Consider the following 21620-nt stretch of genomic DNA (forward strand, 5'->3'; position numbering starts at 1 on the left):
CTCCCAGGTTTAAGTGATTCTCCTGCCTCAGCCTCCCGAGTAGCTGCGACTACAGGTGTGCACTACCAATGCCCGGCTAATTTTTTTTTTTTTTTTTTTTTGAGAGACAGAGTTTTGTTCTTGTCACCCAGGCTGGGGTACAATAGTGCAATCTTGGCTCACTGCAACCTCCGTCTCCCAGGTTCAAGCGATGATTCTCCTGCCTTAGCCTCTCAAGTAGCTGGGATTATAGGCGCCCACCACCACGTCCAGCTAATTTTTGTATTTTTAGTAGAGACAGTGTTTCACCATGTTCACCAGGCTGGTCTTGAACTCCTGACCTCAGGCAATCCACCCACCTCAGCTTCCCAAAGTGCTGGGATTACAAGTGTAAGCCACCATGCCTGGCTAATTTTTGTAATTTTTTTTTTTTGGTAGAGACAGGGTTTCGCTACGTTGGCCACGCCACTCTCAAACTCCTGACCTCAAGTGATCCGCCTGCCATGGTCTCCCAAAGTGCTGGGATTACAGGCGGGAGTCACCGTGTCCAGCCTGAAATGATTAAACGTTGCCCAATAGGTCTGCCAACAATCCAAAGAGAAGCAATCCCATCTCTTTTTCGCAATCTATTTTTAGAGCCAAAATATACGCGTTGGCAAAAATGCTGTGGTATATACAAATGGCACAATTCCAAAATCAACTACTCAACTCTGCTCAAAAGATGTAATTCCTGGTGAAAAATGCAAGCATGACTTCTACATGAGCCCAAGGTAATTTTTTTACCTTTTCCTTTTTGAGACAGGGATTAAGCCTGTCACCCAGGCTGGAGTGTAATAGCGTGACCACAGCTGACTGCAGTTTCAACTTCCTGGAGTCATACAATCCTCTCATCTCAGCCTCCTAAGTTGCTGGGACTACAAATCTGTGCCACCACACCGGATAATTCTATTTTTTGTGAAGATGGGGTCTCACTATGTTGCCCCAGAATAGTCTCGAACTCCTGGGCTCAAGCGTTCCTTCCACCTTGGCCTCCCAAAGTGCTGGCTGGGATTACAGTCATGAGCCACCATGCTTGGTCTAATTTTACTAAAAATGCACTTTTTAAAAAAAGTATCAATTCTGCATATTGAAAGGGAGTAATCGCTTTTCTATTTGCTGAACACAGCACTTCACCATGAGTGATTCCTGAAGAAAAGCCTGTGTGTTGAGCCAGGTGCAGTGGCTCACACCTGTAATCCCAGAACTCTGGGAGGCTGAGGTGGGTGGATCACCTGAGGTCAGGAGTTCGAGACCAGCCTGGCTAACATAGTGAAACCGTTTCTACTAAAAATACATAAAATTATCTGGGTGTGGTGGCGGGCGCCTGTAATCTCAGCTACTAGGGAGGCTGAGGCAGGAGAATTGCTTAACCCAGAAGGCAGAGGTTGCAGTGAGCCACATTCCAGCCTGGGCCACATGAGCGAAACTCCATCTCAAAACAGTAAAAAAAAGAAAAGCCTGTGTGGTCCTAGGGCCTCTCAGACCCACCGTCAGCCTTCCTCTGTGTCACTGAGTCGGAAGCCAGCCTCCGCAGGCTGACTGAGTGTTCCAGGCTGCTGAATCACCTTGAGATCATCAGGTGGGTTTGTCAGTGGAAGGCACTAGTGAGACAAAAGGTGCTCCACCAAATTAAGACCTACAAAAGAGTGATTCTACAACTTTTTTTTTTTTTTTGAGGCAGAGTCTCACTCTGTTGCCCAGGCTGGAGTGCTGTGACCCGATCTCAGCTCACTGCAACCTCCGCCTCCCAGGTTCAAGCGATTCTCCTGCCTCAGCCTTCCGAGTAGCTGGGACTACAAGCACGTCCCACCACGCCTGGCTAATTTTTTGTATTTTTAGTAGATACGGGGTTTCACCGTGTTAGCCGGGATGGTCTCAATCTCCAGACCTTGTGATTTGCCCTCCCAAAGTGGGGGGATTACAGGCATGAGCCACCGCGCCTGGCCTGATTCTACAACTTCTAAGACCAGCCCCTAGCCCCACAAAGTGATAACCCAACATTTATCTTAAAATTTGAGTAAAACAGAGCTAAACTAAGTGTCAGAGTCAGGTCCAAAATCCAGCTTGGCCGCACCTGCTGCTGGCACAGTCTCTCTGTTCTCTAGGCCCGTGTCCTGATATGTACGATGGCCTCTAAAGTTCCTATTTCTCCAGCCACATTTTAGCACTTACATGCTCCTGCATTCCAGCATCTCTACTGAGCTGCAGACTGCTGCCTTCTAACTTTTTAAATGAGGTAACTGTTCTGAAGTTGAAAAAACAATTGACTGGAAACTGGAAAACCTGGGTTCAAGTTGAAGCTCTATCTCCAATATGCTGTAAATTCAGACAAGTTCCTTAACTGGACCCATAATTTGTGTTGGCTCAGTTTCTTGATTTGTAAGACAATCTAATTGTCCGGCTAGGTGCTCTTTAGTGTTCAAAACAAAACGCATTACCTTTCCCAACACACTCTATCTCCTGAACTCTGATGTCGTTTACCCAGTTTCCTGAGGATCCTCCAAGATCCCGATTCCTCCCTCTCATTCATTATGGGCTCCATCTCAGCCCCTGCTCTAATAGTTACAAGTCGTGTTTGCTTCATGCCTCTAAAACCCAGACACTGATCTCAGTGCCACTGACCTGACACAGTTCAGACCACACACCTCTCACCTGCTCTATCAGCCACCCAGTAGCCATCTCTGTTCCATTCTTTCCTCTCTTCAATCCATTCCCCATATTGCTGTCGCAGTTATCTTCAAAACACAAAAATTACCCTATCACTTCCTTGTCTAAAATCCTCTACCAGCTCTCAGCATGCCTTATGAGTGAACAACAAACTCATGTACGCTGTGAGCCACCTTCCTAGCCTCCCCAAAGATTCTATTGATCACCTGCTCCAGTGTGACCACGTGACTTTGTGCTGCAGCATCCTTTGGCTGGGATGCCTCACTTCCTTCTCAGATCAGTAACCGCATCCTTGAGGATGGAAAGGCTCATATGTCACCGCCTCTACCACAGCTCATACTGGTGTTTCTCCTTCGTGCTCCTTGCTACACCTCCTTGGTATCACTTATTGTGGTAAACTCTATTATCTGTTTTTGTGCCCCTCTTCCAGCAAAATGTGTCCTGATATCCATATAATGCCTGCTCTATGACAGAAGTGAAATACAGAATTTAGAGTGCAGGCTCTGGAGCCAGAGTGCCAGGGTTCAAATCCTAGCTTTCCTGCTGTGTCACCTTAGGCAATATACTTAAATCTCCCCAATCCTATGCATATATAGCTGAAAAAAGTGGAAATCAATAAACATCAAAAAGTTATTTTTGTTTTGTTTGGGACAGGGTCTCCCTCTGTCACTCAAGCTGGAATGCAGTGGCACTATCATGGCTCACTGCAGCTTTGAACTCCTGGGCCCCAAGCGATCCTCCCGCCTCAGCCTCCCAAAGTACTGGGATTACAGGCAGGAGTCATGCCACCGGGCCCTCAAAGGGTTATCAGAAAGACAGGAGATAATGTACATGAAGTGCTTAGCACTCTCCCTGGCGTAGCAGCGGTAGAAAAATACAAATAATCATAATATTAATAGTAGCAGCAGGAGAACAAGAATATTAATAGCTAACACTGACTCAGCCCTTACTGTATGTAAGGCATAGGCACAGACCCTTACACGGGCCACTCATTTTGCGTCCACTACATCACGCGTTGGGTACTATTATCGTCACCATCCCCATTTTTGCGTATGAGAAAACAGAGAGCACAGAAAGCTTGAGTAACTGCCCCAAAGTCACACTACAGAACCAGAATCTCAGCCAGGTTCCAGAGGCCTAGCTTTTCCTGACCACGCTTAGATGCCTGAGTGGGCAAGATATGCTAAATTATCAAGCAACCTGTAAACGTTTTGTTTAAGGGTCTGGAACAAATCTGTCCAAGGAAAAATGCTAAAACGTGCTCAGATGAGGAAATTCACCAAATCGCTGGGTAGCGTAAGCACGAATGCTTTTTCCTCCCGAATTTTGTTTTGCTGCTTCCCAACATTTTTCCGGACCTCGGGGGGAACAAGGTGCGAAAGTAAACCCTGCCGGGGGGCCGCCCCGCCCCAGAGCCCCGGGCCCAACCCCGGCATGCCCCGTCCGAGTCTATCCGCCCCTCACGTTGAAGGCAGGCAGCTGCCCTTCCGGCGCGCGGTGCAGCTCGCGGATCAGTTCCATGGCTTTCTCGCAGAACATGGCGGATGCTTTCCGCTTTTGCAGCCTTGCCAACTGCCAGCTGGCACGCCAAAACGGTATCTGCGCTCTGGGCCGCCTGACTCCTTTCGTTCTAAGACCTACAGCGCCAGGCTCTCGCCTCCTCCTCCGCTCTTTGGCGCCAAACAAAGCTAGCCAATAGGAACGCGGCCTATGGCGCCCGAAAAGGGACATCCGCCGCTCAGCCGCATTCCAGGAGGGGCGGAGTGAGAGGGGTCCTTCCAAGGTGAGGTCCGCGCCCGGGAGATGGGAGAACCCCTCGGCTGAGCAGAGAGGGCTTTTCGAGTTCTCAGGCGGCGGGCCGGGCGACTCTACAGGCAGCAGAGCTGGAAATAAATGCACGCCCCGCAGCTTCCTTCTCATTTTCCTTTTCATTCTCGTTTAGGTTCAAGGCGGCACTTTGAGGTTAAGAGGAAAGGCCCAAAAACTTGGTATGCATTGGTAGGACGCAAGCGTTTCAGTTTTTCAGTGCGGGTTTTCTGTTTGATATTAAAATAAAGCTATCTTTTATTGGGTACCTAGTGCTGGTAGGGACTGCAGTGTGTATTTCATTCCCACGATTATCTCGAAGTGTTTTAAGACCCGGGATTAATAACGAAACAGAAGTTAGGTAACTTGCCCAAGGTCACACAGCTCCTGAGTGGTTAGACATTTAGGCTTTCCATTTCCGACACCACAGTACCACCCTTTGATTTTAAAGCAGTCGTTTAAAATATTTGTAGTATCTGCCTTAGAGTAACACGAATTCACTAGGCGTTTTCTTGGCTAGATGGTTATGGAATATTTCTTAACCATATAGAATAGAAGATGGGAATCACTGCTAAAGAATTGTTTTATTAGGCAATTTTTCAAAAAGCAATGTTAATTTCTAACAAGCAATCTTGGATTAATTCTAGCTAACCCTATAAAGTATGTTGATCTTTTGCAAATATACAGTAAGTATGTCATCTGAGGAATGGGCATGGGAATGGCCTACTCAGGCTTATGCTGAATAACCACATTGCCTTTTTTTTTTTTTTTTTTTTTTTGGTGACCGGGTCTTAACTTCCGTTGCTCAGGTGGAGTGCAGTGGCGGCATTTCAGCTCACTGCAGCCTCCACTTCCCGGGCCGAGATGATTTTCCCCTCTCAGCCCTCTGAGTAGCTGGGACTACAGGCTCAGGCCACCACACCTGGCTATTTTGCATTTTAAGTGGAGACGGGGTTTCACCATGTTGGCCAGTCTGGTCTACAACTGCTGAGCTCAACGGATCCATCCACCTGGGCCTCTCAAAGTGCTAGAATTACCGCGTGGGCCATCACGCCCAGCAACCATTGCCTTTTTGAAACCGCCTTTGAAAAAATTATAATTGAGAAAATTATTACAGTGAACGAGATCTGATCTAATTGGCTCCATCTTGCTTCTAACCGCCAAGCCATCCTTGTTCATTCCTGGGCTTAGGACGAATTAACTTGGGGAGAAACTTAGTTTATACTTTAATTTTGAAACAAACACGTAACAGCCCTTTACCAAAGCAAAACCCCTTCTTGCCTGGGGACTAGATTTTTTTTTTTTTTTTTTTTTGAGACGGAGTCTTGCTTTGCCGCCCAGGCAGGAGCGCAGTGGCGCGATCTCGGCTCACTGCGAGCTCCGCCTCCCAGGTTCACGCCATTCTCCTGCCTCAGCCTCCCGAGTAGCTGGGACTACAGGCGCCCGCTACTACGCCTGGCTAATTTTTTTGTATTTTTAGTAGAGATGGGGTTTCACTGTGTCAGCCAGGATGGTCTGGATCTCCTGACCTCGTGATCCGCCTGCCACGGCCTCCCGAAGTGCTGGGATTACAGGCGTGAGCCACCGCGCCCGGCTAGATTGCCTTTGCAGGAGTAACAAATTAGCCACAAGACTAGAAATTTAGGAGTCATGCAGCAGGAGGCTACAAGATTCTGAAACCTCCCCGAGTGCTCCTAGGGATAACATCACTATTATTAAACCTAAGACCAGTGCTTGAGATATTTTGCAGACCCTGCACTTGATGGGATCAGCTGGCACCACCCAGATCGATAAACTGGCTGATCTGGTCTTGTGGTCCCCACCCAAGAAGTGACTCAGTCCAAGAGGGCCGCTTTGACTCTCTATGATTTTATCTCTGATCCAACCAATCAGCACCCCTCACTTTGTATCCCCTACCCACTACATTATCCTTTAAAATCCCTATCTTGGAGTTTTCTAGGAGACTGATTTGAGCCATAATAAAACTCTAGTCTCCTGTACAGCTGGGTCTGCATGAATGAAACTCTTTCTCAGCCAGGCCCAGTGACTCACGCCTGTAATCCCAGCACGTTGGGAGACTGAGGCAGGTGGATCACCTGAGGTCAGGAGTTTGAGACGAGTCTGGCCAACATGGTGAAGCCCCATCTCTACTAAAAATTCAGAAAGTAGCCTGGCCAGGCATGGTGGCTCATGCCTGTAATCCCAGCACTTTGGGAGCCCAAGGTGGGTGGATCATCTGAGGTCAGAAGTTCAAAACCAGCCTGGCCAACACAGCCAAACCCCGTCTCTACTAAAAATACAAAAAAATTAGCTGAGCATGGCGGCACACACCTGTAATCCCAGCTACTCAGGAGGCTGAGGCAGGAGAATCGCTTGAACCCGGGAGGTGGAGGTTGCAGTGGGCCAAGATCACCCCACTGCATTCCATCCTGGGCAACAGAGACTCCGTCTCAAAAAAAAAAAAAAAAAAAAAAATTAGCTGGGCATGGTGGCACATACCTGTAATCCCAGCTACTCAGGAGGCTGAGGCAGGAGAATCTCAAACACAGGAGGAGGAGGTTGCCATGAGCTGAGATTGTGCCATTGCACTCCGGCCTGGGTGACAAAGCAAGACTGTCTCAAAAAAAAAAAAAAAAAAACCAAAAAACTTTGTCTCTATTACGACTCCCCCGTCCTGATAGATCAGTTCTGTCTGGGCAGTGGACAAGGAGAACCCCTTGGGCAATTTCATTTTCATCTCTATAGTAAGGAATAGTTTATCCAGGTGTTTTTCTCAAATACACAACTCTAGATTGGACCATGCTGCAGGACTGAATCAAGGACCAGCATGCACTACCCTCCTCGGCCATACGCCTTTTTAATTTCCGCCCAGAGGCAAAGTTCCTTAATGACCCCAAGACTCACTTCCTTACCAGTAGAATGAGAACAGTGGAACCACCTCTAAGGAGTTGAGATGACTCAGTTATACCTTCTGCAAATATTTATGAAATGCCTAGTGTTGAAGTTAAACCCAAACTCTAAAATAGTTAAAGAGATTTATTCTGAGCCAATGAGTGACCATGGCCCATGAACAGCCTCAAGAGGTCCTGAGAAAGTGTGCGTGAGGCAGTGCAGTTACAGGTTACAGGTTGGTTTTATGTGTTTTAGGGAGACAGGAATTATAGGTAAAATCATAAATCAACACATGGAAGGTATACTTTTGTTTAGCCTAAAGAGGTGGGATATCTTGAAGCAGGGAGTTTACAGATTTTCTGATTAGCAATTGGTTTAAAGAGTCAAGTTTTGTCTAAAGACTGTCAACAGAAGGAAATTACTGCGTTAAGGGAAAGGTTGTGGAGACCAAGGTTCTTGTTATATGGATGAAGCCTCATAGGCAGCAGCCTTCTGAGAGAATTGATGGTAAATGTCTCTTTTCGGATCTTAAAAGGTATATTAAACTCTTGTTTAACCTCTCCTAGATTCAGGAAAGACCTGGCTGCATTAATGGAGATTCTTTACACAAATTCCACACACAAAAGATGGCTTTCCAGGGCCATTTCAAAATATTTCAAAGAAATATATTTTGGGGTAAAACATCTTGATTTCCTTCAGAGTCTGCTATCTGTCATGTGATGCTATATCAGTCAGGTTGGAGTTTAGACCTTACTGCCACAAAGAGTGTGTTTGTGAGTCTTAGGATCTTTATTTTAATGTTAATGCTGGCCAGTTGTGACTACACTCCAAAAGGGAGGGGGTACAACAAGGTGTGTTCCACTTTGCTTCTTGTCCATAGCCAATAATTCTGGTTTTTTTTGGTTTGGTTTGGTTTGGTTTTCAGGTTTCTCTGGGGTCCCTTTGGCCCAGAAGGGGTCCATCCAGTCAGCAGGGGATGGAGGGTTTGGGATTTTATTTTTGGTTTACACTAGTATTAGCCTGGCATTGACCTAGATACTGAAAATAAAGCAGTAAACAAAGTCCCTTCTACAGAGTCTACATTCCAGTGTGGGAAAACGGCAACATACAGATACACTGATAAGAAATATATTGGTGATAAAGCACTAAGAATAACCCAAGGAAGGTGAACAGAGTGAAGGTGAAAGAGTCAGGGTTTTGAGTTCAAGTGTTCAGAGAAGGCACAGACCTGAATAGGGAGAAAATAACCCAAGTGATTGTGGGCCTTAGGCAAGGCAGGGAATTCCAGGCAGAGGAATCAAACTGCAAAGGCCCCAGGAAGGTTGGGTGAGGACTAGCAAAGAGGCAGTGATGCTGGAGCAGGGAGATGATAGGAGAGGCCAGTGTTCAGGTCAGATGTTGGGAGCTGAAAAGGCCAAAGGGATTGTGACCAACTCAGCATTCCACTGGAGGCTATATGATCAAACAGCAAACTGTTTATCACGAATGCAGGATGTGAGCAAACTCACACTGTGCCTGCCACCAAAAGGTTTGCTGAGAGCTTCACTCCCTGGCACCGGACTCCTTGAAGTTATCTACTGAGAAATCTATTGCCTATTGTTCAAAGGATACAGCCTGGCAAGGCTGCTGTGAACCAAACAGCTGACTATTACCCAACAATCACCCCCCACCACCACCATTTATTGCTATCTGTTTTGCCTAATAAATATGGAGGGCTTGGCCGGGCGCGGTGGCTCAAGCCTGTAATCCCAGCACTTTGGGAGGCCGAGATGGGCGGATCACAAGGTCAGGAGATCGAGACCATCCTGGCTAACATGGTGAAACCCTGTCTCTACTAAAAATACAAAAAACTAGCCGGGCGAGGTGGCGGGCGCCTGTAGTCCCAGCTACTCGGGAGGCTGAGGCAGGAGAATGGCGTAAACCCGGGAAGCGGAGCTTGCAGTGAGCTGAGATCCAGCCACTGCACTCCAGCCTGGGCGACAGAGTGAGACTCCGTCTCAAAATAAATAAATAAATAAATAAATAAATATGGAGGGCTGTGTAAAGCTCAGGGCCCCTGTCCACTAGAGGCAAGGTGCCCCCGACCCCTTCTTCCAAATATACTCTTTTGTCTCCTGTCTTTTATTCCTGCGTTTGCCCCCTCTTTGTTCAGTCCCCCTAGGTCCATGCAGGTTACAAGTGGCGCCCCCAATCAGCGACAGAATCAGGTGCTCTACAAAGTGGCACCTGAACAGGGACTTCAAGGATGTGAACAAAGAAGGTCTGCTGGAGCAGAGGAACTGAAATTGACAAGGTGAACAGGGACCCCAGGACAAGTCTGCTGGCAGCAGATATAAAGTCAGTGCCCTAAAGAGGTACTGGGAGCAGTGCTTTAAAGAAGTACTGGGAATGGGAAGTTTTCTGAATCAGGGTAACAAGGGGCAGAATTTGTCTATTAAAGGAAAACATTATGTGCAGTTGCTTAAAGTTCTGTTGAGACAGTCTGGAGCTCAGGTTAATTCACAGGCACTAACTAATCTCCTGCAGAAGCCATAAAAGGTTATTACACATAACCCATGGTTTCCACAGGCAGGCACTCTTTTTTTTTTTTTTTTTTTTTTTTTTGAGACAGAATCTTGCTCTGTCATCAGGCTGGAATGCAGTGGCGCAATCTCGGCTCACTGCAACCTCTGCCTCCTGGGTTCAAGCGATTCCACTGCCTCGGCCTCCCGAGTAGCTGGGACTACAGGCATGCACCACCACTCCCGGCTAACTTTTTGTATTTTTGTAGAGACGGGGTTTCACCATGTTGGCTAGGATGGTCTCGATCTCATGACCTCGTGATCCACTCGCCTTGGCCTCCCAAAGTGCTGGGATTACAGGCATAAGCCACCACACCCGGCCATCAGGCAGGCACTCTTGATGTGGAAAATTGAGCTAGAGCAGGAGAAAGATTAAAACAGACTCATCAAAAAGGTCCTAAAGTTGATTCTTCTGTTTTTTTCCACTTGGAGTTTAATTCGTACTGCACTTCTGCCATTATCTCCTTATTATTCTGCGGGGCAGCAGGCTGAATCTAAAAATCTTAAAGAATCTGTTGTCCCACCCACAGCTCCAATTAAAAATAAAGAACAGGATAGGGAGGATAAAAATTGGCCTATACCGCCTCCTCCAGTTGCAGAAACATCTGTACCGCTTCCTTCAAGTAGCAGAAATAGAGACCCCAATACAAAGAATTTTACGTTCTGCTGCCATAGCTGGAGAGTCCTTAGGACCTTGTGCTTTTCCTATTTCTGTAAGGCCTGATCCAAATAATCCACAGCAGATTATTCATGAATACACTCCACGAGAGTTTAAGTTGTTAAAGGAATTAAAAGCAAGTGTGATAAATAATGGCATACAGAGCCCATTTACCTTAGGATTGCTAGAATCCGTGTTTGGTGCTATGAGTCTTTTATCCTTTGATGTAAAACACTTGGAGCGAGCTTGGTTGTCCACTAGCACATATCTGACATGGAATTTAAATTGGCAAGAAATATGTGCAGACCAGGCTAGACAGAATCATGTTGCTAGACACCGAGACATTACAGAGGATATGCTGTTAGGTAATGGCCCTTATTCAGACCTGGAATATCAAATGGCACTCCCAGACACTGCTTATCAGCAGTGCGCACAGGCCACTAAATGCACCTGGGCCACAATTCCTGAAGAGGGAGTCCCAGTACAATCCTTTTTACATATCATGCAAGGGTTGCAAGAGCCCTATGCACATTTTCTTTCTTTTTCTTTTTTTTTTCTGAGACAGAGTCTTGCTTTGTTGCCCAGGCTGCAGTGCAGTTGCACGATCTTGGCTCACTGCAAGCTCCGCCTCCCAGGTTCACACTATTTTCCTGCCTCAGCCTCCCAAGTAGCTGGGACTACAGGTGCCCGCCACCACGCCTGGATAATTTTTTGTAATTTTGGTAGAGATGGGGTTTCACCATGTTGGCCAGGATGGTCTCAATCTCCTGACCTCGTGATCCACCCGTCTCGGCCTCCCAAAGTGCTGGGATTACAGGCGTGAGCCACTGCACCTGGCCGCCCTATGCACATTTTCTTGCAAGATTGCAAGAGGCAGTGAAGTGTCAAATTCCTCATACCGCAGCTGCAATGCTAACCTTAACTCTAGCTTTTGAGAATGCAAACACGGATTGTAAACATGCACTGGCACTGGTGAGGTGTACAAAAAACTTGGGAAATTGTCAGGATGTGGGAACTGAGCTTCATCACTCTGCAATGTTAGCACAAGCAATGGCTAATTTAACAGTTGACAAATCTAAAAGAAGCCAAGGGTCAAACCCTAAAATGGGAAAATGTTATAATTGTGGAAAAACTGGACATTTTAAAAAGGAATGCTGCCAGATCTCAGGACAGAAACGACCTTACAATACAGTGTCCCACCCAGCGGAAAAAAACGTCAGGACTTTGTCCTTGCTAATGAAAGGACACAAAGATAGATGTGTACCCGCCCCCCATCCACTACACCCTTGTTCTGCTCTCTAATCTTTGCACATACCAGAGATTTCGTAAGTTCTGTGAGTACCTGGTTTTCTGCACGTACCAGAGATTTTGTAAGTTCTGAGGCAAGGTCACAAGACGTGTTTAAGTAAGATAAACTCTTGCTGCCATAAACCTGCTCTCCCACCTCAAAGTTTGAACCAAAATATCAGAAATGGCGGGAACCAATCATAGTTAGCCAAATCGCCTTGTTCAAACACTAGCCAATCATATATCTGATTTGTATAATAACTCTATGCCCACTTTTCTTAGACTATATAACACTGCTCGGAGCTCAGTGGGGGAGCTCTCCTGCCCGTCTCGTTTCACGAGCGAGGGAGAGTTCCAGGTTCGAACCTGTAATAAAGATCCTTGCTTCTTAGCTTTGACTCTGGACTCTGGTGGTCTTCTTCGGGGAATAAATGGTCTGGGCATAACAAATGGGGGCTCGTCCAGGATTTCCCCCAAGCCCACCAGACCCCCAAGTCAATGGATCTTAATCTGTAGGTAAGCCGGCTTTGTCACTGTCTCTGTCTTTGTCTCTGTCTGTCTCCCTGAAATTTCGCGAAATCCGTAATCTGTAATCTGTATTGGTCTGTTTTATAAGTGGCATGGTCTTGGCGGACGCGCTAAAAGACAGGCACTCGGGACTGGTGGGAGACGTCCCCCAGTGCCCATCTGGGGGCCTCCATCCTTGGTTGCCCCGTCTCACTCAGGTCGGAAGTCCTACACGCGCTCGCGAAGGCTCATCGTTTCTCACTGTCTGTCTGTTATTGTTAAGTGTAAGTCCAAAACGAAACATAAAACCTTTTCTTCCCCTTCCAGGACCGGACCTGTCGGATACTCCCCTCTGCTTCACACTCATTTTCATCCCTCCTTCTCTTTGTAGGAGCAGTCCAAAGATGGGCAACAACCAGAGCACGCCGCTCTCACTCCTTGTTACCAATTTTAAGGATGTGAAGGCTCGGGGGCGTAACTTAAGTGTAGAACTAAAGAAGGGAAAGCTAGTTACTTTCTGCCGTTCGGAGTGGCCCTCTTTCGGCGTAGGGTGGCCCTCCGAAGGAATTTTCTGTCTCTCTATTATTACTAAGGTAAAAACTAAGATTTTCCTGCCAGGGCAGTCAGGACATCCTGATCCAATTCCTTATATTCTAGTGTGGCAAAATCTTGTGGAAGACCCACCGCCCTGGATAACTCCATTCATCCTTGAGCCTTGCAAGGTCCTAGTAATGCGACCTACAAGACAAAGGACTCCCTCTGCTCCCTCGGCCCCTGTGCTGCCAGACAGCCAGGACCCCCTAACGTTAGAACCCACACTTCCCCCACCATATCCACACCTTATCCCGCAGGACCCAGTCCCCCAGGGTGGTGCTTCCCTAGAGGGAAACCAAGAAGCGGAAGCAGCTGAGAGCGAAAGTAACCCGGGGGGGCCGGCCGGCCGAACGCGAGGCCGCGTACTGCGGGACCAAGCTTCCCGACTCCCTGACTCCACCGTAGCCCTGCCTCTCAGAGAAATAGGATCGCTCGATGATACCGGGCTCTCCCGTCTCATGTATTGGCCTTTTTCCACTAGTGATTTATACAATTGGAAGTCCCAAAATGCTCGGTTCTCCGATAATCCCAAAGATCTAACCTCGTTGTTAGACAGTGTCATGTTTACTCACCAGCCAACCTGGGATGACTGTCAACAGCTCCTCCGAATCCTGTTCACAACGGAGGAGCGGGAAAGATCCAAGTTGAGGCCAGAAAGCTGGTTCCAGGAGATGACGGCCAGCCAACTGCAAATCCTGACCTCATTAACGCGGCTTTTCCTTTGACCCGGCCCAGATGGGACTACAACACGGCAGAAGGTAGGGAACAACTGCTCATTTATCGCCAGACTCTAATGGCGGGTCTCCGGGCTGCAGCTCGCAAGCCCACCAATTTGGCTAAAGTATATTCTGTGTTACAAGGTAAGACAGAAAGCCCCGCTGTGTATTTAGAGAGATTAATGGAAGCTTTCAGACAGTATACCCCTATGGACCCGGGAGCACCGGAAAATCAGGCTGCAGTAGTAATGTCCTTTGTAAACCAGGCAGCATCAGATATTAGAAGAAAACTCCAGAAATTAGAAGGTTTAGAGGGAAAGCAGATTCAGGACCTCCTTCAGATGGCCCAGCGAGTTTATAATAATAGGGATACTCCAGAAGAAAAACAGTTCAAGGCAACCAAAGAAATGACCAAAGTTTTAGTAGCAGCTTTCCCCCAGGCAGGGAATGGCCAAAGCAGAAAGCAGACAAAGCAAGGCTCTAGGCAAGGATTAGAAAAGGATCAGTGTGCTTATTGCAAGGAACGTGGTCACTGGATTAAAGACTGCCCAAAGAAACAGAGACCAGCTAACCCTACCTCCGTACTCGTTACCCAGGACTCTGACTAGGGAAGACGGGGTTCGGACCCCCTCCCCGAACCCAGGGTAACTTTGCAAGTGGAGGGGTCCCCAGTTCGCTTCTTGGTCGATACTGGGGCGGAACGCTCAGTCCTAACCAAACCAATTGGAAAAATGTCTAAGAAAACATCCTGGGTGCACGGGGCCACAGGCATCAAAAAATACCCCTAGACAACCCAGAGGACTGTAGACTTAGGAACGGTAAAAGTCTCCCATTCCTTCCTAGTCATCCCAGAGAGCCCCTGCCCTCTACTAGGGAGGGACTTGCTGACAAAAATGGGGGCCCAAATCCACTTTGAGCCAGAAGGGCCCAAGATAACTGAGTCCCAAAACAGGCCAATATGTTTTTTTTTTTTTTTTTTTGAGACGGAGTCTTGCTCTGTTGCCCAGGCTGGACTGCAGTGGCCGGATCTCAGCTCACTGCAAGCTCCGCCTCCCGGGTTTACGCCATTCTCCTGCCTCAGCCTCCCGAGTAGCTGGGACTACAGGCGCCTGCCACCTCGCCCGGCTAGATTTTTGTATTTTTTAGTAGAGACGGGGTTTCACCGTGTTAGCCAGGATGGTCTCGATCTCCTGACCTCGTGATCCGCCCGTCTCGGCCTCCCAAAGTGCTGGGATTACAGGCTTGAGCCACCGCGCCCGGCCACAGGCCAATATCTATCCTGACTGTCACCTTAGAAGATGAGTACAGACTCCATCAAGAGCAAAAGCCCCCCGATCAGGAAATTGACTCTTGGCTCCAGCGTTTCCCTGAAGCGTGGGCAGAAACTGGGGGCTTAGGGCTAGCTAAACATCGACCTGCCATATTTGTGGAAGTTAAGCCAGGGACGGACCCGGTTCGGGTTCGGCAATATCCTATGCCCCTGGAGGCAAGAGAAGGAATTACGCCCCATATCCGCCGACTCCTAGACCAGGGAGTCCTACGGGCTTGCCACTCATCCTGGAATACTCCACTGTTACCTGTTCGTAAACCCAACAGTACTGACTACAGGCCAGTACAGGATTTAAGAGAAGTTAATGCCGGGTGTGGTGGCTCAAGCCTGTAATCCCAGCACTTTGGGAGGCCGAGACGGGCGGATCACGAGGTCAGGAGATCGAGACCATCCTGGCTAACACGGTGAAACCCCGTCTCTACTAAAAAATACAAAAAACTAGCCGGGCGCAGTGGCGGGCACCTGTAGTCCCAACTACTCGGGAGGCTGAGGCAGGAGAATGGCGTGAACCCGGGAGGCGGAGCTTGCAGTGAGCTGAGATCCAGCCACTGCACTCCAGCCTGGGCGGCAGAGCGAGACTCCGTCTCAAAAAAAAAAAAAAAAAAAAGAGAAGTTAATAAAAGGGTCATGGACATACATCCCACTGTGCCCAATCCATACACCCTTCTGAGTGCTTTACATCCCGAAAAACAGTGGTATACCGTTCTTGATCTAAAAGATGCTTTCTTCAGCCTTCCTCTGGCTCCCAAAAGTCAAGGACTCTTTGCATTTCAATGGACGGATCCTGAGAGGGGCATCAACGGTCAGCTAACATGGACCAGGCTGCCACAAGGGTTCAAGAACTCGCCAACCCTGTTTGATGAAGCCCTTCATGAAGATCTGGGTGAGTACCGGCGGCAACACCCTGAAATAACTCTTTTGCAATATGTTGATGATCTCTTAATAGCAGCCAGATCCCCGGAAACTTGTGTTCAAGGGACTGAGGACCTCTTGAAGACTCTGGGGGAGCTAGGCTACCGAGCCTCAGCAACAAAGGCTCAGATCTGCAAGTCGGAGGTAACTTATCTGGGGTACCTATTAAAAGGGGGGCAACGCTGGCTAACCAAAGCCCGAAAGGAAACAGTCCTACGCATCCCTAGACCCCAGTCGACACGGCAAGTGAGAGAATTCCTGGGGTCGGCAGGGTTCTGTAGGTTATGGATACCCGGATTTGCTGAGTTAGCCAAGCCCCTATACCAGGCAACAAAGGAACGGCAGCCCTTCAATTGGACGGAAGAGGCTGAGCTGGCCTTTCAACAAATCAAAACTGCCTTGTTATCAGCCCCCGCGCTGGGGCTCCCTGATGTCTCCAAGCCCTTCCACTTATACGTAGATGAAAGTAAGGGTGTTGCAAAAGCCGTGTTAACACAGTACCTAGGCCCCTGGCAGAGGCCAGTTGCCTATTTGTCAAAAAAATTAGATTCAGTGGCTGCTGGCTGGCCACCCTGCCTGCAGATAATCGCGGCGACCGCCCTAATGGTCCGAGACGCTGATAAACTTATCATGGGGCAAGAGTTGCGCGTTATAACCCCGCATGCCATTGAAGGCGTCCTCCGGCAGCCGCCGGACCGATGGATGAGTAACGCCCGGCTCACCCACTATCAAGGACTGCTGTTAAACCCCCTCAGAATAACTTTTCTGCCCCCAACCTCTTTAAACCCTGCTTCACTGCTGCCAAATCCAGACTTGGACGCCCCGTTCCATGAGTGCACTGAGATACTGGCTCAGGTGCATGGGGTGCGGGAGGACCTGCAAGATCGTCCGCTCCCCGACACAGAACTCACCTGGTTCACTGATGGCAGCAGCTACGTCCACCAAGGCCAGCGGTATGCAGGAGCGGCTGTAACGTCAGAGACTGAGGTAATCTGGGCAGAACCCTTGCCTCCAGGGACATCGGCCCAAAGAGCCGAACTGATAGCCCTCACACAGGCCCTCACCCTAGGGGCAGAGAAAAAACTAACAGTATACACGGATAGCCGCTATGCTTTCGCTACTGCGCACATACATGGGGCCATCTACAGAGAAAGGGGACTATTAACAGCCGAAGGCAAAGAAATAAAAAACAAGCAAGAGATCCTAGCTCTATTAACTGCTTTGTGGAAACCAAAGAAATTGGCTATCGTACATTGCCCTGGGCATCAGAAACCAACTACGCCAATTGCTCGAGGCAACTTCTTAGCCGACCAAACCGCAAGGAGCATAGCAAAAGCTCCCAGTCAGCTCCTCGCGCTCCAGCTCCCCGATCCTGGCCCGCGAAATTTGCCATGTTTTCCCGACTATACCGAACAGGATCGCGAATGGATGAACACGCTTCCCCTAAAACAGGTTAAAAATGGGTGGTGGACTGATATAAATGACCAAACCATCCTACCAGAAAAATTAGGACGGCAGGTGTTGGAACACATCCACCGGACAACCCACCTGGGTGCCCGGCGAATGATGGACTTAATCAGGCACACCAAGTTTAGAATCAGGCGCATAGCTGAACTGGCCAGCGATGTCACAACAAATTGCAAAGCCTGCCAACTAAACAACGCTTGCCCCCAAACCCAGACCACCGCAGGAATTAGGTGTAGAGGAACTAGGCCTGGTATCTATTGGGAAATAGACTTTACTGAGATAAAGCCTGGAAAATATGGGTATCAGTACTTACTTGTCTTTGTAGATACTTTTTCAGGATGGACAGAAGCGTTCCCAACTAAGAGAGAAACTGCTCAGGTTGTAGCAAAAAAATTTTGGAAGAAATCCTCCCCAGGTATGGCTTTCCCGTCCAAATAGGGTCAGACAATGGACCAGCCTTCGTTGCTAAGGTAAGTCAGGATTTGGCTTCCATTCTTGGGGCAAATTGGAAATTACATTGTGCTTATAGGCCCCAAAGCTCAGGACAGGTAGAAAGGATGAATCGGACTCTGAAGGAGACCTTAACTAAATTGACCATGGAGACTGGCGCTAATTGGGTAGTACTTCTCCCCTACGCTCTGTTCCGGGCCCGAAATACCCCTTACAGACTGGGCCTCACACCATATGAAATCATGTATGGCAGACCCCCACCCCTGGTCCCCAGTCTAAAAGATGACTTACTCAAACCTGAAACTGAAAATGTCTCTGAGCTCCTGTTCTCCTTACAAGCCTTACAGAAAATTCACCAGGAAATTTGGCCCAGACTACGAGAACTGTACGAGGCAGGACCTCCGCCGACGCCTCATCCGTTCCAGCCGGGAGACTGGGTCCTAGTCAAGCGCCACTGGCAAGAAACTCTTCAACCCAGGTGGAAAGGACCACTGCAAGTACTCCTGACTACTCCCACCGCTCTCAAAGTAGAAGGCATCGCTTCGTGGATCCACTACACACACGTCAAACCAGTGGACCCAACATCCGACCTTCTCGAGCCGTCTGGAGCACCGGTTACATGGACTGTAGACAAAGCTAAGAACAATCCCTTAAAGCTAACCCTGCGCCATCACCCACATACCCGTAACCATATCTAGCTTGCCTATGCTTTTATGCCTTATACATCTGACTCTCCTAACTGCTGCGCCGTCTAATCCCTATGTCTGGAGGTTCTGGCTCTATGAGAACAAAACTCACCCCGGGGAAACCCCCCAAGCGGGTAAACTGCTAGCTAGTGCAGACTGCCCCCCCTCCGGGTGCAATACTCCAATTTACCTCAATTTCACTAATTTCCAAATTGCCCAACCGGGGATACCCATGATTTGTTTTGAATATGATCAGACTGAATATAATTTTAAGAATTATTGGTGGCACCAGAATGCAGGTTGCCCATACCACTATTGTAAAATGCACTCAGCCAGGGTATGGGACGAATACCCGAGAAAGTCTAACCTCCTCAGGACTCGCTACCTGACAGGGACTCCCAACATATTCACTTGGATAATAACAGATCCAGGGCACTCCCGGTGGACATCGCCCCAACATGGGGCAGTCTACTACGATGCCAGTAGTAGCTGGCCTAGTAGCCACCTGTACTTGTGGCGGAGTCTAGTCCAGATTCGACCCTTAATCCATACACAAATCCACAGACAGGAAACCAAGCTATCACAAGACTTGCAGCCCTTCTCCTGGCTAACCCTATTACAAGAAGGGCTAGCATTCGCCAACCTCACCGGTTTAGGTGACCTGTCCTCTTGCTTTATGTGTGCAACCTTAGGAAGACCACCATTAACCGCTGTTCCCCTTTCCTCCCCACCCACAAACTATATGCCAGATTCTAATTCATCAACAGTTGCAATACCTGATGTAGCCCTGTACCGTGACCCATACCAAGAGAAATACCCCTACTGTTATTCAGCATTTAGTAGCAGCCTCTGCAACCAGACGGCTACATACCCTAATAGCCCCATACGTGCTCCCCCTGGTGTGTTCTTCTGGTGTAATATGACTCTGTTAAAAACTCTGTCCAAAAGCATCTCTGACGGACAGTTGTGCATCCCTGTTACACTAGTTCCCCGACTGACCCTGCTGACCCCGGCAGAGTTCATAGGCTGGGCAGGGACTGCCCCAACTGAAACTGCGCGACATAGACGAGCAGTTTTTCTACCACTAATTGCCGGAATATCCTTAACCACCTCTGTCGTCGCAGCGGGGTTAGCAGGAGGGGCCCTACAACACTCCATGATAGAAAACGACAAGCTGTTACAACAGTTCTCTGTTGCTATGGAAGACTCCGCCTATTCCCTAGCCTCTCTTCAGCGGCAGCTCACCTCCCTAGCACAGGTCACCCTTCAAAACCGCAGAGCCTTAGACTTACTCACGGCTGAGAAAGGAGGTACCTGTATGTTCCTCAAAGAAGAATGCTGTTTCTATATAAATGAGTCAGGGTTAGTTGAGGAAAGAGTCCAACGCCTACACAAACTAAGCTTAGAAATGAAAAAGCAACAATTCACTACAGCCGCTAACAATTGGTGGAGCTCTTCAATGTTTTCCCTTCTGGCACCCCTTTTAGGCCCCCTAATGTCTTTACTACTTCTATTCACTATAGGCCCCTGTGTGGTAAATAAAATTTTACAATTTGTCAGAGAAAGGTTTGATACCATCCAACTAATGGTCCTCCATAGCCATCACCAGCCTCTCCTGCACCCAGAAAGTGAGGCTATATTATAAGACTCTGGAAATCCACGATTGGACATCCAGTTACTTATGAGAAGGGGGAAATGAAAGGACACAAAGATAGATGTGTACCCGCCCCCCACCCGCTACACCCTTGTTCTGCTCTCTAATCTTTGCACATACCAGAGATTTCGTAAGTTCTGTGAGTACCTGGTTTTCTGCACGTACCAGAGATTTTGTTTTGCACATACCAGAGATTTTGTAAGTTCTGAGGCAAGGTCACAAGACGTGTTTAAGTAAGATAAACTCTTGCTGCCATAAACCTGCTCTCCCGCCTCAAAGTTTGAACCAAAATATCAGAAATGGCGGGAACCAATCATAGCTAAATCGCCTTGTTCAAACACTAGCCAATCATATATCTGATTTGTATAATAACTCTATGCCCACTTTTCTTAGACTATATAACACTGCTCGGAGCTCAGTGGGGGAGCTCTCCTGCCCGTCTCGTTTCACGGGCGAGGGAGAGTTCCAGGTTCGAACCTGTAATAAAGATCCTTGCTGCTTAGCTTTGACTCTGGTGGTCTTCTTCGGGGAATAAACGGTCTGGGCATAACACTGTAACAAAGGAAATCACTGGGCTAATTGGTGTCACTCAAAATTTCTTTTTTTTTTTTTTTTTGAGACAGAGTCTCACTCTGTAGCCCAGGCTGGAGTGCAGTGGCCGGATCTCAGCTCACTGCAAGCTCCGCCTCCCGGGTTCACGCCATTCTCCGGCCTCAGCCTCCCAAGTAGCTGGGACTATAGCCGCCCGCCACCTCGCCCGGCTAGTTTTTTGTATTTCTTAGTAGAGACGGGGTTTCACCGTGTTAGCCAGGATGGTCTCGATCTCCTGACCTCGTGATCCACCCGTCTCGGCCTCCCAAAGTGCTGGGATTACAGGCTTGAGCCACCGCGCCCGGCCGTCACTCAAAATTTCATCAGAATGGCACCCCCATGCCAGGAAACGAGACGGGGCCTAGACCTGGGCCCCACAAACAATGAGGGCATTCCCAGTCCAGACCTCAATCCCATTTCAGGGAAGGGATAAGTTCCCGGAGGCACACTGATTCCCTCACCCCAGGAACACCACAAAGTGCAGGATTAGATCTACCCACCAGAGAAAGAATCATGTTAGTAGCGGAAGACAAACCTATCAAAGTTCCCACTGGTATTTGGGGACCTTTACCAACAGCATACATGAGACTAATTTTAGGCAAAAGCCATCTTAATTTGCAAGGGACTGTAGTCCCAGGAGTGATTGACTCCGATTATGAAGGAGAAATTCAAGTAGTTTTAATGTCACAAGATCTTTAGATTTTTGAACCAGGAGAATATATTGCTAATTATTGCTTATTCCCTGCAAATTACACCCTTCTGCACAAAAGGAGAAACAAGGAAATAAAGGGTTTGGGAGCACAACTACATGGGAATCTAGGTAT

The 21620-nt window shown here is 48.3% G+C and overlaps 2 protein-coding genes across 3 annotated transcripts in view; one reads left to right on the forward strand and one right to left on the reverse strand.

Annotated features, from left to right (window-relative positions):
* The window catches only part of GINS1 (GINS complex subunit 1), a 46885-nt gene extending 42533 nt beyond the window's left edge, over positions 1-4352 (reverse strand). For both annotated transcript variants that reach the window (XM_065522681.1, XM_005568127.4), the window contains exon 1: positions 4150-4352. In XM_065522681.1, coding sequence (XP_065378753.1) covers positions 4150-4224 — 75 coding nt within the window. In that variant the 5' untranslated portion in view covers positions 4225-4352. The remainder of the gene's footprint in view (positions 1-4149) is intronic.
* A 9318-nt stretch (positions 4353-13670) lies between these two features.
* Positions 13671-20707, forward strand: LOC135965586 (uncharacterized). The gene is made up of 2 exons (XM_065522676.2): positions 13671-13748; positions 15983-20707. The coding sequence occupies exon 2, from the start codon at positions 16552-16554 to the stop codon at positions 17851-17853; it is 1302 nt and encodes a 433-aa protein (XP_065378748.1). The 5' UTR covers positions 13671-13748; positions 15983-16551; the 3' UTR covers positions 17854-20707.
* The last annotated feature ends 913 nt before the right edge of the window (positions 20708-21620 follow it).

The sequence above is a fragment of the Macaca fascicularis genome, chromosome 10 (assembly GCF_037993035.2).
Source record: "Macaca fascicularis isolate 582-1 chromosome 10, T2T-MFA8v1.1".
NCBI classification, from domain to species: Eukaryota; Metazoa; Chordata; class Mammalia; order Primates; family Cercopithecidae; genus Macaca; species Macaca fascicularis.

What these genes read in the sequence shown, in the direction of transcription:
- LOC135965586 (XM_065522676.2), top strand. Translation starts at nt 16,552, where the DNA reads ATGGTCCGAGACGCTGATAAACTTATCATGGGGCAAGAGTTGCGCGTT.